Below are 17,589 nucleotides of genomic sequence, written 5' to 3'. Positions count from 1 at the left end.
GTTCCCTTTATAATATCATTGCTTGTTTTTTTAATAGTTTTTGAGTTTTGGTCTGTAATTTACATAAGTCTGCTCTAGGCCCCTCACAAGCATTTTTTTTTCAAGTCTGTGCGTCCTTGAAACCTCCTGCAGTAGCAAATTGTGTCCAAAAGGGGGCGTTGTTAATCTGCCGTACATGCGTGAAATGTTGACCAGCTGATGTATAGCGCTCTTATCAGGGGAATGGCAGAGTCTCTCTTCCTTTGCACACACAGATCCATACAGATACCTGTCCTATGATAATGTATTTCTGCAGGATGAGCACTCTTTTATAACATGTTAGATTTGTATTTAGATGTGGAATCTATCAAGCTGCAATTCATCAGATAGCTGCAAGTTTTGTCTCAGGCTATTTGATTATCGTTATTAAAAAGTTATTGTGAGAGGAAAAATGCGAGCGTGTGCACCGCAGAATATGAATTTCAAGCGATATGTATCCGTAACGCGCCGTCTCCATTTTTAACGGGATTATGTCCGAAAGTGGCCAGACTCCCGGTGCGAAGGGGTTCCTGCCGCTTTGTGTTTCTGGATTTGCGGGATTAGAATTCTCGTTCCTCCGTTTAGTTGGACTCTTAATCCAGACTGATACAGCTTCAAAGGCTGGTCTTTATTAATCATGTGTTTACATTATCCATGGTCATACACTCCTTACAGACCAAAGCTCTCATTAGAACGAGCATGTAAGTCTTTTGTGTGCATTTTTCTGTGTGTTTGTTCAAATTAGACAGAGGGTTTCAGCAGAGGCGACTTTTAACAAAGCTAAGCTTACAAAGCTAATTGGAGAGAGATGGGTTGGATCTGATGTTCTTGATTGGAATTTAAGGACTTTTGAAGAAAAGAGAGACAATGAGAGGGTTGTGTGTGTACAGTCTGTGTGCAAGAGAGAATAATAGTGAGTATATGAAAAATAGTCAAGGCTTGGACTAAATGAGTTGTGTGTGATTTGGGTTACAGTTCATGTTTCCGTATAATTAAAAGTTGTGTTTCTCTAATTCCTTTCCCTTTTCTGCATATATTATGCAACACATTGCTATTGTGTATAATGAAAATGAAAAGAAAAACAACAAAGGTTTTTTTCTCTTTTGTTGTTTCTAGCCTGGCAAAGACATTATTGTACCACTGTTTTGCATACTCATGAATATTTATTTGGTTATGTATATTTTTATTTATTTAATATGTATTTGAATGTATTTCTTTTACTGTTCTGATGAATAAATAGTCTGTGAGATATATTGATCTCAAGTCAAAACTGACATGTAATTAATTTACTTATGTTTTAATTACACCCTTCCCTCTTTTTTCTCTTTTGCTTTAGCCCAGTCCAATTCCCAGTCCTATTCTTGGTGGGAGACCGAATGCAAGTCAGTCCCTGTTGGCCTGGTGTCGTGAGGTCACGAAAAACTACAGAGGCGTCAAAATCACCAACTTCACCACTTCCTGGAGGAATGGACTGGCATTCTGTGCCCTTTTACACCACTTCAGACCTGACTTTATGTAAGCCATGAACGTATATGACAATACACACTCTTACATAAGCCTCAGCACACACAATATGTGCTTCCTTCAGTGCATGGGTGATGATACAACTTACCCCCTCTGTAAAGGGAGAGTTCACCCAAAAATAAAAATGATGACATCTTGTTTTCTATTACACATACGGAAAAAAAATCATATGGGTTTGGAACGTCATGAGGGTGAGAAAATTACAGAAATTTCATTTTTGAGTGAACATGTTAAATATGTCAAGAAGTAAGTTGACTATTAGCTGACAACCAAAACACCTTTTAGCCCACAGCTCCCATTGGCAAAAGGCTTTAAGATTAATCTTTAGCCACAGATTTACATGGATTTATACACTGCCAGTTCAATAAAATGGAAAAGATATATTTTTAAACCTATAAATACTCAAATAGATAAATGGATTAAATAGAAAAATTCCTTTTGCCATAAAATGTATTTTTTCTACCATGTAGAAAATGCACTTCTACATGCAGAAATAACCAAAACAATACTTTTTATCATTAAAGAAGTAAATCTTCTTTTGTGCATCTCTCAATCACATTGACAAAAATTACAGTATGCACATTTTGTTAGATTAAGGGCGTGACAATTTGTCTACTGACACATATTACACCAGTCTCTCTATAGTTGCTATTATAGTAACTCTTTACTCATAGAACACTATTAGGGCTGTCAGAGTCTCTTGCATAAACAATACTCAGTTTTACAAAAAAAGGCCTCATGACACTATGGAGATTCATAGTTTTTATTGATTGTTCTTTTTAATGTTAACCCATTAGCAGCTGTTGCCTTTGATCAAAATAATCATCAGATGACTCAATAACCTCTACATAATTGATAGAGACAGCCCTAAACTCTATGTATACACAACTCGCTTATTTTACCTCTCTCTCTCTCTCTCTCTCTCTCTCTCTCTCTCTCTCTCTCTCTCTCTCTCTCTCTCTCTCTCTCTCTCTCTCTCTCTCTCTCTCTCTCTCTCTCTCTCTCTCTCTCTCTCTCTCTCTCTCTCTCTCTCTCTCTCTCTCTCTCTCTCTCTCTCTCTCTCTCTCTCCCTGTGAGAATCTCACTCTGTGTGGGGGGTCTAATATGGTTTATGAAGGAGATTTAATCCCTCTGTTTTATTTCTGAACATTTCTGTGTTTGGTCTCATCAGGAATGACTCAAATCCTCCTTAATTACTACACTTACAGCAGATTCATCACAGTGCTGACAGCGCCACGGCCAACCACCCTCTGGGTTTAGCATACGCTAAAGTATCAGGAATCTGGCCGCCGTCTATTTAAGGAAGAGATTGACTGATTTATTATCTGTTACTTTTGCACTAATTTCCATGTATCAAGACATTTTTTTACATTTTCTCTGTACTTTTCACACACACTGACCTGAAGTGACAACCTGCATTTAAAATGTACCTTGTTTGCTGAATGCATTCATGTCATGTCATATTGTGCATTGTTGATCAGTGACGAAGATCAAAAATATATATTTTTATTAATCTCTGCAATGATTTTTAACAAAGCGAGCATAAATTAACCAAATTATCCAATCATTTTGTGGTATACTTTTTTTTTTTTTACTATAACAGTTCATTTCTTTGTCTGGGAGGGTACTGTTAATAAAAACACCGGTGGATGGACTAATCATGCAGGTTCACGTCTTTGCTTTAGAGAGTATTGTTAAAAAAACCCTGGAAGATGGTCTATAAGTGACCTTCCCCCTATCTTTTTTTTATTGAAGAGTTGCTGGGAGTACAACGGGGTTACATGAGTCCTGCAGCTTGCCTCAGTTGGGGAGGTAAACATAGGAAAGAGTGTTCTAATGTTCATGGGTTGGTTTACTGCCTCATTGATTGTGTTTTTCTTTTCCTTTATTTTTTTTTACATGGATGTTCCATTTGTTTTTGTTCTGTTTTGGGTTGTTGTCAGAGATATTAAGTAATTTAATGGTGCACCAGCTTTGTTTATGCCACAGGTGCAGTGTTTATCCTTTCATACTTTACTATGTCCAATGTTTTAAGTAGAGGAGGAATGACAGAAAAGGTTTACATCATGGAATGTTAAAGGTCTTAATGGTCCTATAAAGAGAGATGGAAAAAAAAATCTCATCTTAAATGAGCGTCTTAAATCCAATATAATCTTCCTTCAAGAGATACTGTACATTTACTCAAAAGCAAAAGAAAAAAAAGAGAGATACATTTACTCAATTCAGATCATCTTAGGTTGCAGAGACACATTTTCCATTCTAAATTTAATGCTAATGCAAAAGGAGAAGCTATAATAATACACAAAAGAATCTGCTTCTAATGTTATTTCTCATCGTCAGGGTTGTTATATCATGGTTTCTGGAAAACTATTTCATACCCAGGTCTTGCTGGTGAATGTTTATGGCCCCAATAGACCTTATTCAGAGCAGCGCCATGACCAGTATGAAAGTGAGGCTGTGAGGGATAGAAACCATGTTATCAATGGCATCCGCTGTATAAAGCTAGATCACCTACACTTTTCCACAGCTCATATTGTCTGGAGTTTTTTTTGTCTACTGAAATTTCTTTGCAAGATATTTTTGCAGTGTTTCATCAGCAGAGCAATCCAAAAACACATTAAATAACAGTTAAACCCACTGAAGAGATGCATGTCTATCCCTCACAGTCTCGCTTTCATACCCTTTAAAAATTAAAGATGGCGCTGCTGTGAATAAGGTCTATTGGTATGATAAGACATTCGTTAATAAGCTGTTTGTGGCTTCACTCAGCTTTAATTCACATTACCTGATTTTAGGGGGTGATCTTAACTGTGCAATGGACCCGAATATGGACCCCTTCTAAAATGTCAAATTAAATCTCAGCCTTTTTCAAACACCTAAGGATCAATCTCAATTGGTAGTTTTTTGATAAAATAAATGTCCCCACTATTTGAGCACAACATAAAAAAGACTTGGATCATCCCCTGCAGCTGATATAAGTCTAAAAAAGACTTGGATCAGCTGCAAGAAATATCTGAGGCCATATCAGCATTGCAGAGTGGCAAGGCGCCATGGCCCGATGGCTCTCTGATCAAATTCTATAAGAAGTTTTCTGCTAAATTATCTCCACTCCTACTTAATATTTTGAACATTCTTTATCTTAAGGAACTCTACCAAAATCTCTTACTGAAGCACTGATTACACTTCTATTGAAGTCCGAGAAAGATCCAACAAAATGTAGCTCATATTGACTAATTTCTTTGCTAAATGCAGATGTCAAAATGTTCATTTCTTTTATCATCATTATTATTGCTATTATTTTTATTAATTTTCATTATCTTTTGTACTATTACAGTTTAATTTACATCCTCTAAGGCAGTCTTTTCTGGATAGGTTGGTGAGGGATTGAAAATGTAAAACAAATATTGTAGTCAAATCTCAGTAAATGAACTTTACAATATTACCAGCTGAAAATGCAGTTTAACTGGATGTGTTTATAAATGCCGTTTCATGCAGAGAAAGGCTTTTAAAATGCATTGTGCCTTAGGGGACAGGACCCAGCCCACATCAAGGTTTAAATGACATGTAGTGAATGCTTATGATAGAAGAAAAATGAAATATTGGAAATAAAAAAGGATATTGTCCATTTTTAGAGTAGCCCCACTACTGTTTCCCCAGCTAAAGAGAGGAAAGACCCCAGGCGCACAGTGGGTATGATGATGGAGAACGAGAGATGAAATGTTTAATGTGTTGAGTGCTTGAGTAAAGGGTGTGTGTGTGTCTAATTTTGCTTGCACTCACACACACTCTATTAGTTGTGTTGATTGCAGAGCTGTGAAATTGCATGTTACAGTTCTACAGCCATTACATGAGATGCATATTTAAAGCTAACTCCCTCTCTCTCTCTCTCTCGCTGTTCTTTCCTCCCTCCTAGTGACTACAAGGCTCTCAATCCTCAAGATATTAAAGAAAACAACAAAAAGGTAAATGCTACACACTCTCTTTCTCTCTCCGTTTGTTTGTGCATCAGTAATCCTCCTCATAGGTGATTTTTGTTATAAATCTGATTCACTCCCACCCAGCGTTCTCTAATTGCCACTTTCAGAATGCGGCTCCCCTGCCGACACTGATGGAAAGAGTGTGTGTGTGTGTTTTTGCTCATGTTTGTGTGGATGGAGTAAGTCACCTGGGAGTCGTAAGATAGCATCATAATTCATAAACATGCTATGAATAAACTTTACAGGCTTCTCCACAGAGAGAGAAGACAAGAGAGAAAAATAAAGGGATATTAATCACACATTTAGAGGAAAATGCCAGTAAAATGAGGTCTAATCAGAAGAGACACATACACACACACACCGTAAACTTGTGAAAAACTCACATTGACTTCTGTTGTTCTTACATTAAGTATAATTGCTAGACATGACCCAAGCCCTTATATACTTATTATTATCATATATAAGCCATATATAATAGTGGTGCAACGGATCATCATATCTGCGGTTTGGCACACACGTGATCCGCGGATTGATTAATGAAAAAAAAGTTGTGCGCATGTTCAGTCCACACACAGCTTGGTCATGGTGAGCGTTATGAACCGCAGAGAGCGTGACGCCTCATTCGCGCCGCAAAACCTCACATTGACTTAACATTGAAATCACTCGCGTCAGACACTCTATTCACGTTTGGTGTGAACACAGCATGGGTAACGGCGAGAGAGAGAGAAAGAGTGCCTGCGAGTGCGAGCGAGCGAGAGTGAGGTCTGCGGTCTTGGCCATTAGTTGATTTACTTGTTTTTGTGTAGGTAATACGTTGTCAAATATGTTAATACTTAAATAAACTACCCATACAGGTAGTTATGTCTCTTTGTATTAATTTGTCCTGTTATTGACGTAATGCGCGTCATTTACAAAATGCGCAACCAGATGTTCGAATAATTCGAATAGGCTATGTGTTTTTTAGAGGGAATATTCGAACGTCATTTTTGAGCAATTTTGACAGCCCTATATGCAGGGCTTAAAGTATTCCGGCACGTTCGGCCGTGAGGAAGAAAAATAAATAAATTTGAATCTTGCATGCGGTTTAATATTTTCGAGTCAATTGATTTCACCTACCAATCATATGAAAGAAACGCAGCTCTACTAACGTTACAAGCCTATCAGAAGCAGAGCAGGGCAACACAGTGTGATTGAGATTTATACGTCACGTTAACGTTGTGGGGGAAAGGAGCGCTAGTTCATGAAGCTTTGGATGATGTCCTCCTGCACGGGCGTAATTTCCTATGGGGACACTTTCCAAAATCCCGTTGTCCTCCCCACCCCCACTCAAATTCGTTTGTTATGATGTTTAACCGCACGCCGTCATTGACACGGAGGACTCGGAGCAGGACCGAGCCTGTGTAAAATAGCTCACTGAATGTTCTAATGAGCGAGTATTAGCGGTTGCAGCACAGACAGCGATGAAACGCCAGAAACAACAGGTAACGGTACGTGACTTTAATGTCATCATGGATGAAAAGAAAGAAAGGAGAGGTGTGAGTTGGTTCAGTAAATTAGCTCAGGTCAGGATAATCATCTTTTCTGTCTACACCTGTTGATAACTGAGCTAACGTTAACATATGCTGCTCCTTGGTAACTTCAGACTTGGCTAAATATTTCATTTGAATATTTAATTAAATATTCTGTGTAGCTTACAAAAAAAAAACACATTCTGTGTAGGCCTACCATGAAAACGAGTCCACTTTAAACCGCAGCATTTTCTGTCAGCAATGTACAACAAGTAGCCTAACGTTAGTGCTGTCAAAGTAAACGCATGCGATTAATTTGTCCAGCTTTAACGTATTAAAATATTTATCGCAGCGTCTGTTCTTTCTGTCATCCTTTGGGTTATATGATCATGCTCTCCTTCACGCAAATGTTTTAAACTATCAATGCGCGAGAAGACAAAAGAGCGCTGTCAGTGACGCGCTGTCAGTGAATGAATGTCCTCCTGACACACACACACACACACACACAGAAAGACGCGCGCCAGTATCGCATTCGCAGTCGACAGCGCGCCATCGAGTTCCCTTTCGCGCTTGTACGAACCATAACACACACATTTAGGCTATGTCAAAATGTCAGTTTTGTCGAGTATCTTCACAAGAACAGTAAAATGAGTTAAATACAATCTTAAATAGTTCGTAAAGAGTAGAGAATGCGTGAGATCCTGTCAGCAGCGGCTGGTAAGTGACAGCAATTCTCTCTGTTAGTAAAGTTAACCAAAGAACAATGGGAACAGAGAAAATTACTAACTGCCAAACGCTTAAGGATTAATCTATTTTTCATTTATAATTTATGCAGTGCGGACTGTTTTATAAACGTATTCAATTTCTATATTCACATTGGTTAGACAGGTAAGGTACAGGCAAATATTACATTTATTATGGGTTTAAGTGATGATTGTTTTAAGTTTACTTAAATTAAAAGTTGTTATATTTTTTTAAGCCTAATAAATGTTTCAAATTTTGGACAAAGAGACATAAGTAGCTATATCAGTGATACTGGTCTTTATTCATAAAAATATGCCATTAACATGCTTGAAAATAAATGGTGCCAATGAAGCCCAAGGCACCGCACCGCACCCCCCCCCCACCCCACCCCCACCCGCGCCTCCCAAAAAATTTTCAGGCTCAGGATTTTTTTTCACTTTAACCCCTGTATATGACAGTGGAAACACATCAAGCATTGGTCCATGTTTAAAGGAAGGAGATGCCTTTTTATGTTGCACTTTAAGTTGTTTTTCATTAATTATGTTAAAAAGAAGATATTATGCCTTGTGCATTTTAAGTTGATTTTATATATTTTAATTTAATAATTTAAAAGTGTTAATAAATTGAAAAAAAATTTTTTTTTTGCTGATCCGAAAAATTATCCGATCCGTGACTCTGATCCGAGAAACGATCCGAACCGTGAGTTTTTTGATCCGTTGCACCCCTAATATATATAATATATATAATATATATGACATATATATATATATATATATATATATATAATATATATGACATATATATATATATATATATATATATATATATATATATATATATATATATATATATATATATATATATATATATTTAATGTAGTAAAATATTATTAAAAAAAATTCTATTTGAATATATTTAAAAAAGTAATTTATTCCTGTCATTGCAAATCCTGTGATAAATATAAGCAGCCATTACTCCAGTTTTCAGTGTCACATGATCCTTCAGAAATCATTCTAATATGCTGATTTGCAGCTCAAGAAACTTTTCTTATTATCATCAATTTTGAAAACTGTTGTGCTGCTTAATATTTTTGTGGGAACCGTGATACATTGTTTCAACATTCTTTGATGAATAGCAAGGATTTATTTAAAAAAATAAAAATAACAGTGTTGAAGTCTTTACTGTCAGTTGTAATCAGTTTAATGCAGTCTTGCTGGAAAAAAGTATTAATTTCTTAAAAAAGAAGAAAAAAATACTAAACCTTAAACTTTTGAATGGTAGCATAAAAACCAAAGCACCTGCTCAGATAATGATGACGGCCATACAGCATAGTTAATGCAGAAGTTCTCAGTCCTGCTCCTAGAGATCTGCCTTTCACACACTCTTCCTTTCATTTTCAGCTGAACTTATTTATCTGCTTCAGGTAGATATTCACAAGCACGATTTATGTTTTTTCTCACTTTTTTGTCACTTTCTCCCTCTCTCTCTTGTTATTGTTTTATATTATACCGTGTTCCATTCATTCAAGAATTTTCAGTGGGATGTGCGCAACAACTGGGCTTTGAGAGAGAGAGAGAGAGAGAGAGAGAGAGAGAGAGAGAGAGAGAGAGCGAGGAAGGTGTGGATATTGCTGTCAACTCTCAAAATCCTGTTTAAATAAACCGCCAGGTGGCTGTGCCAACAACGATTATTCCAAGCATCTCTCTTCCTCTCTGTCTCCCTCAAAACACACACAAAATGCACAGCAGCGCACGATATGAAACAAATGTATATTTGCTGAAGAGTTGCTTCCTGGATTTGTTTGGAATCTATTTGGATTTGTGGATGTATAAAACTTAACTGTAATTCCGCTCCATTGATTGATCACTGTATTTTGGAGTGCTGCAGATTATCTCTTATTTCAGCCCTCAGATTAACTCCATTTAGACTTTATTAGGTGTTTAATGTGCTCCTTGCGCTCTCCCACCATTCCTTTCATCTGTCATCACTTTATCCCTGCACTCAATACCTGCAGTCACTTCCTGACTTCATTTCCTGCCCTCTCGTTCAGTGACTATCATATACACAATTTTCCTCTCTCCAACACAGCAAAAGTGTGCGTACTCTCGCTCTCTTTGAACGATGAATGACTATCCCGAGCTGAGGAGGTTAAGAGCACCCTCTATACAGCCCCAAACACACACATTTAGATAACTGCATTCATTTTCATGTGATAGAATCAGCGCGACCCTCTCTGGCACAGCCGTGATTGCAATAATCTCCATTGAAATATGACAGATAAGAACAATCAATAGCAGAGGGGAGAGGAGGTTTGGTCATACAGGCAGTGAAAAGAATTATTTTCTCTGTGTGTGTCGAGAGAGAGACTAGCAGTAATTCCCCATGATATCTGATCTGTGCGTGCACGTGTGCGCCTGCGTGTATGTGTTCCTGTGTTCCTCGATAAATGTGCAGACAAGGGGGAAAAAAGCCCCCTGGCTGTGTGTGTGACTGACAGCGATGGATACCTGTCAATCATTCAGCGATGTCATTCACAAAACAAAATGCTTTTCATTGTCCGTTTAGCGTGGGGGAGGGGGCGACAGACTGGAGCAGGAAGAGAAAGTCTTAAACACACAATCGCACAGTTCACACGGGTTATTAGTGCTGCTGCATCATTTATACACTGAAAGAGTAAACAGCACATTTCTGTCTGTTGATTAAATAGGTTTGGTAGTTGTTGACGCAGTACATCAGAAGTGTAATTTTAGGGTTAAATCACAATCGCACACAGCCTGCTGTTTACATGGCGTATTTATTTTAATCAAGCATGGTTTGCTGTTTTGAAGACTAGAGCAATGAAACTGAGAGACACCTCAAACTCGTTGTGCTCCCTGTAAACAGACATGAATACAAACACTTTTTATAATCTATAGAATTTTATTATATCATTTTTAATTATAAATAATTGTATACTTTTTCAAAGTTTCCTAATTTTATTTTATTATATACTCTACCAAAAGTTTGGGGTCAATAAAAAAAAAAACGTATCGGTAATAATGCATTAATTTGATCAAAATTGATCGTAAAATCATTTACAGTGTTGTAAAAAAAATATCAGTTTCAAATAAATGCTGTTCTTTTGAATTTACTTCAAAAAATCCTGAAAAAATGTATCGCACTTTCCACAAAAATATTAAGCAGCATAAATATTTTCAACATTGATAATAAGAAATGTTTCTTGAACACCAAATCAGCCTATTAGAATGATTTCTGAAGGATCATGTGACTGAGTAATGATGCTGAAAATTCAGCTTTGCCATAACAGTATAAATAAAAATGTAAAATTCATTAAAACACTTTTAATTTGTAATGATTATTCACAATGATTATGTCATGATTATTTTGTATGCAAATAATGTCATTAAACAGTTTTTTTCCCTAGTTTCCCTAGTATGTTTATTCCTGCCAAAAACTGATTGTGTAACATGCGAAGGAAAATAATGAGATTTGGACCTCATTCAGCTGCAGTGTGAATGTAGCTTAAGTTTAAGAATCTCAATCAGACACTTAAGTTTCGTTCATTCCACCAATTATTCACTCTTTCTTTAGAGTTAAAACCCAAACAACACATACCTGAAGACTCTTTGTTTTCCCACCCTTCTTCGTTCCCCTTTTTTCTATTCAGCTGTCTGTACCTTACATTTGCCTTGCTCTGCAAAGCTCTGCGTCACCATTGTTAGCCTCCAGCAAACAGGAAAAAGAGAAGGCACGAGAGAAAGAAAGATGAGATTAATTGTAAATTGAGAATCGGCTTACCTTTGATTATCCCTCCCCTCCCTTTCTCTTGCTTTCTCTCTCTCTCGCTCACGCCAATAAAGGGGACAACCCTGATAAAGTCAGTAGCTGGGTAAGCAGCAGAGGTTGAGACAATAGTCAACAGTGGTCAACAGGCTGAATTCTCTCGGCCATCAGCTCGGCTCTGATAGCGGCTCTGATAAGCCCAATCTGGGGAGGGCGAGACAGAAGCCTAATTTGTAGGCTTTGCCTTATACGGGTGTATTCTCAGATTCTTAAGAGAAAGAGAAAGTAACTTTTCTTTCATTCATTCGGTGGATTACCGTGATAATGTCAGCCAGTTTACTTTCACTTCTTCCTTCCGTTTCTCTCTCTCTCTCCCTCCCTCTATCTCCCGATCAGGGATTGAGTTTGGCTGTTTGATTATCTGCCTGTTCTCCTCAACCGGACAAATCAGTGCAATTATACTCACTGCCGAGAGAGAGAGAGTGACGGAAAGGGGGAAAAGTGAGAGAGAAAGTGAGGGAAATGGAAGGAGAGAGAGTGGGAGATATATGCGATAAGACTGAGGCAGGATTAGTTTAGTGTTTCTTGGTATCGTGCTCTCTTATCATGGAGAACCATCCTTGACATTAGCTGTCACCGCCTGCCGCATCCTACTGATCCCAGCTTGTCTTATCCCAAATCTAATTCCTGCATGCATCCCACACCCTAACTGTTTCTCCTTCCCATCACCCTACAACCCTCTTCACCCTTTACCCTATCGTTCTCTTTTTCCCTTCATCCTATGCTTTGGCGTTCCGTCCCACCCTAAACCCTGTAGTTTACTCTTTCACCATTCATTCATTTTCACCCCTCAACCTGTCTGTCCCTTTCACTTTTATGCTACCGCTTTCTCCCTAGTTTACTTTACTTTACTACTTTACATTTTCATCATACCTCACATTTTCCCCTACTATATTCTCCCGAAACCCGACCCTTCCACCTTACCCAAAGTAATACAAATTAACACCCGCCATTCTCCAAATACAAGTAGAAATTGGCTTTGATATATAAATCAATAAAATACTTTCTGTTAAAAACTGTTAAAAATGTATATATTTAATTAATTAATTAATATGTTTTGTTATTTATTTATTTATTTATAAAACGATTGTCTGACCCAGATTTTTATAGCATGATATTTTTTATTTTGATGAATTATTTGTTTGACAAGTTTTAATTTTTAATCTTGCCTATATTCTATAATTTGTTCTATTGTTCTATCTATCTATCTATCGTTCTAGCAATCATTCTATCATATGTTCTATCGTTTATTAGTTTTTTTTATTTTTATTTTTTTATTATAAAACGATTACCTGACTTAGAATTATTTTTTTTTAATAGTTATTGTCTGAACCAGATTTTTTATTTTATTTGTTTACTTTGAATTATTTGATTGACAGGTTTTATTTCATTTTAAAATATTATATTGATTCTCCCACTTTTGACATTTCCAACTATTTTCCCTTCAGAGACAATGTTGTTGTTTTAGTGCGTTACGAAGAAATTACTTTACTAGTCCACCAGTCCTTGTTTTATTTACCCTGTTTAATTTGATACTGTCCTTTATTTTCTGTGCTTTACGTGTTTTAAACATGATCTCTTTTTGTGTCTGCAGGCATATGATGTTTTTGCCAGTCTGGGAATCTCTCGGCTCCTAGAGCCATCTGACATGGTTCTGCTGGCGATCCCGGATAAGCTGACAGTGATGACGTACCTGTATCAGATCCGGGCACATTTCAGTGGTGAGGAACTCAACGTTGTGCAGATCGAAGCCAACAGCAGTCGTAGCACATACAAAGTTGGAGATTTCGAAACGGACACAAACAGTTCTATTGACCAGGACAAGTTCTACGCTGAACTCAACGACATTAACCGTGAGCCCACTGATCAGGATGCCGCAGAAAGCAATGGTGAGCATGGTGAGAAAGAAGAGGAATTGAAGTCAGTCGTGACAGGCGGGGGATCTGGTTCTCTGTCCGTCTCACCTGGGGAAGTTTTAAAAGAAGTGACTCCATCTTTATGGTTGTCTAAAGCAGGCCGCGACTCTCCAGCAGCTCCAACGATCACAGAACTTCACCCACGACCCGCCCAGAGCACCAGAACCAGCCTGGAGACCTCCACCAGCCAACCTCCTGCTGCAGAACAGAAAAAGCTCCTCAAAGCAGATACACTGGACATGGGTGACCTGTCTCACAGGCTGGAGAGAGAAAAGGAGAGAGGGCAGTTGGGTGGGTTGACCACCACTGAGACCAGAGTCTCCAGGGAGCAGCACGAGGCCCCACGACCTGCCGAAAAACAAACTGAATCTGGGTTGCCCACATGGCAGACCGGGTCTTCTCTAGCAAACACACAAAAACTGGGCTTCACATACAACAGAGACACTGATCTTATCAAGAAGAAGAGAGCGAGTTTGCGCCACTCGGAATCTGACAGCACGTCAGACAGGAGTGCCCAGACCAACCACACACACACACCCGCTAAACACACACAGGTAAATGTCAACACACACACGAATGCTTAGATATGCACATATATCGGAAAACAAAATGACAACATCTGTCTGTCTGACTGTAGTTCTGTCATTCTGTCTATCATTTTTTGTTGTTCTATGTGTGTCTCTCTCTCTAAAGTCTATAAACCTTATGTCTGTCTGTCTGTTTTCTCTATCATTCTATCTGTCTATTTATTCATCTTTCTGTCATTGGCTCTATCATTCTGTCTGTCATTCTATCTATAATTCTGTATTTTTTGTGTCTGTCTGTCTGTCTGTCGTTCATTCTATCATCCTACTATTCTTTTTATCTGTTGTTCTATCTGTCACTGTCATTTTATATTTAATTCTCTCTAGTCTATAAACCTGTCTGTTTGTTGTTTGTTCTGTTGTTCATTATATTGTTCTGTCTATCTGTTTGTCTTGTCTATCTGTTTGGCTTGTCTGTCTGTCTATCTATCTATCTATCTATCTATCTATCTATCTATCTATCTATCTATCTATCTATCTATCTATCTGTTTGTCTCTGTCTATCTTTTTCTGATAGTTTTTAACAAAACTTTGATATTTTTATATAAGTGTCATGAGTTTTATAGGAATTTCTGTTCATTTTAATTTTACTTCCATTCAAATTGTAATTCTGCATCACGTTTGCTACCTCAGTTTAAATTATATTCAATTTAAAAGTAATTCTAAATTCAATTTCACACAACTCTGGTTCCAAATATTCTGGATAACCTAGAAATACCAGGGAATTTCAAGTGTGATTTCCAGGCCTAGAAAAGTCATGAACAAAATTATTTTTAAAAAGTCCTAAAAGCTCATGTAAATTTCTAACATTAATATTTAATTGATAAGAAATGACACTTTGTTAGTGTGATGTAAAATTTATTTTTAAAATACCTTGTCCAATCATCACAAACGACTAGAAAGCTCATAGAACTATTTTGGAAATTCATTGGTCTAAAAGTGTGGGATCCATATTGAGCACTGGAACAAACACAGGTAGATACACATGCAAGTTAAATGAATAATGCCCTGAACACTCCCAACAGAAAAGCAGTTACAACTTAAATGGAAAAAGCTGGCATATAAAATCAAAGCACATAAAACTGTTTGAAGCTTTATACATGTTTGATATTTTTGCCATTTTGTGAGACGCCTGATCGGCACAGACAGCAGCCGCGTGTCACTCGGAGTGGCATGTCATTATGTACAGGCCGTCCCGCCTGCAGCTCTAATACTGACACGGGTTATAGCGTGTTCCGCATGAGAGCCTCTCCTCATCTATACAGCATGCACACACACACTTGCAGGTGTTGCAGCACAGCCAACTTTTATCACACACTCTCCATGTATCACTGTCATTTCTACCACTGAATAACTTTCCAGCTTAGATTTGTCCTGATTTTATTTTGACATGTCATCAAGGCCTCTGCTGTGACATGAGAGATGCGCTACCATGGTGACATTTACTTGCCACAGCCTTAAGTTTGTTGGCACTTCATTTGGCTGTTTTACTGAATGTGTTGCACAGTGTAGTTGCCCTCTCACCCACAATGTAAAGTGATCAGGGCAGACGTCACTCTATCTTCTCTCAGCTGTCAGAATCACTGCCATACAATCTGATGATAACTCATAGCGTTTAGAAGAGATGCTACTCTCACTCCGATATAGGAGAATTAGGCATCTACTGATTTGTCTACATACATTTTTTTTTTTTTTTTTCAGGAAGTCGTAACTGCCCCAGTGTCTAACAATAAGGAAGAGAAGGTAAAACAGATCTTGGTTATACAAATACAAAAGGAAACATTGTTACACTCAAAATTGAATGAAAACCTCTTGTTCTCAATTGCAGAAGGTCCTGTCTCGTCAAGAGGAGCTGAAGGAGAGGGCCAGGCTGCTATTGGAACAGGCCCGTAGAGATGCCGCCATGAAGGCTGGAAACAAAAGCACCACTAATGCACAGTCGCCTACACACACTCCACAGATTATTGATGTGAGTTCACACACATACACACTTTTACTAGGATATTGACATTCAGGGGAGACTTCTGTTTTTTTACACTGTGACTTTTGAATGTTTTTGTGAGAAGTCTCTTATGCTTACCAAGACTTGATTTATTTGATAAAAAATAAAGTAACAACAGTAAAATTGTGAAAAATTATTACAATTTAAAATAAAAATGTTCTATTTTAATATATATTCAAATGTAATTAATACCTGTGACAACAAAGCTGAATTTTCAGAAGCTGTTACTAAGTTAATAGTAAGTTGGTGATCAAGAAGCATTTATTATTATTATTATTATTAATGTGGAAAACAGTTGTGCTGTTTAATATTTTTGTAAAATCCATTAGAATTTTTTTCAGAATTTTTTTTATGAATAGAAAATTTTATTTAAAAATAGTAATCTTTTGTAACATTATAAATGTCTATCAAAAAAAAGTCTATTTAAAAAAAAAGTTTATTTAAAAATCATTAAGACAGACTAAGACCCAGCTGTTAAAGCTATTTTTCTGCATTTTAATAATTACATGTTTTACAATTTTCCAATTGTGGATGTTCCCAAAAAGGGAATTTTTCTTCTTCTTTTTTTTCCAAATAAAACTAATTTCTTGGGAAAAACTATTCCATGAACTATTGCCAAGAACAAATACACATCTAGAAGGTCCTTTCTATGGCTCCTCTCTGGACCTGTCAGACAGGAAGTAATAGAGATTAATATTATTCTATAGCCAAGAGCCTGCATGCCAGAGTCTCTCATTTCACACAGGACAAGTCTTTAAGGGTTACTCAAGGGCTCCAGGTAGTGATGTAGGAAGTGACCAGTAAGAGAACATCAAACTCTACTGAGCTCAGTACTGCGGGACGGCTGACACTCGACGTCAAAAAGCTCAGGTCACATCCGAATAACATTTCAGTTCTCCTGACATCCTGTTTTAGGGGAAGCATAGTGTGAAACGCAGTGGCATAAACATACAGAACCACAGGGGAGGGGGGTTTCAGGACATGATGAAATATCTGGCGTGTGGTGGATTTATTCAGACGTTTTGCTGTATGAATTTTAAAAGGAAATGAGATGCCCTTGAATGAAATGCATAAGAAAGCATAGAACAGGAACAGGAGTGATGCTGCCATAAATTAAGGGTTTTTTCAAAGAGCAATATTTCCTTTTCTCGCCGTCTCTTTCTCCTGCAAAAGTCCTCTGCGGTCTGATGAAGGGGAGATGGTCCTCATCCCGTAAATTAACCACGAATTAGCGTCTGTGTGTGTGTTCACAGTGCCTCCATCCCAAGGACGATGTGCTAATGAGGCTTCAGTGCATTAGCGTGCCAGAATATTGAATTGTTTCACTTTTTAATAGAAAACATTGATCAAAAGGGAGCGTTGCTTGGCACGCTGGTAATTGTTAGTGATTTAGATTAGATTAGTTGATGTCTTGTTTTGATTAGTAGGCCCTGTTATCTTATCACTGGCCTCTGCATGAAGCTCCTCCGCTAA

At 37.5% G+C, this 17,589-nt stretch overlaps 1 protein-coding gene across 2 annotated transcripts in view; it reads left to right on the top strand.

Moving 5' to 3' along the window:
- ehbp1 (EH domain binding protein 1) overlaps positions 1-17,589 on the top strand; it is a 139,227-nt gene that overhangs the window by 68,501 nt on the left and 53,137 nt on the right. For both annotated transcript variants that reach the window (XM_081393848.1, XM_081393847.1), the window contains exons 11-15: positions 1,355-1,533; positions 5,456-5,504; positions 13,209-14,084; positions 15,816-15,857; positions 15,943-16,083. In XM_081393848.1, the coding sequence (XP_081249974.1) occupies positions 1,355-1,533; positions 5,456-5,504; positions 13,209-14,084; positions 15,816-15,857; positions 15,943-16,083 (1,287 nt within the window). The remainder of the gene's footprint in view (positions 1-1,354; positions 1,534-5,455; positions 5,505-13,208; positions 14,085-15,815; positions 15,858-15,942; positions 16,084-17,589) is intronic.

This window comes from Scardinius erythrophthalmus, assembly GCF_964197995.2.
Source record: "Scardinius erythrophthalmus genome assembly, chromosome: 19".
Classification (NCBI taxonomy): domain Eukaryota; kingdom Metazoa; phylum Chordata; class Actinopteri; order Cypriniformes; family Leuciscidae; genus Scardinius; species Scardinius erythrophthalmus.
This window is presented reverse-complemented; position numbering and strand designations above follow the sequence as displayed.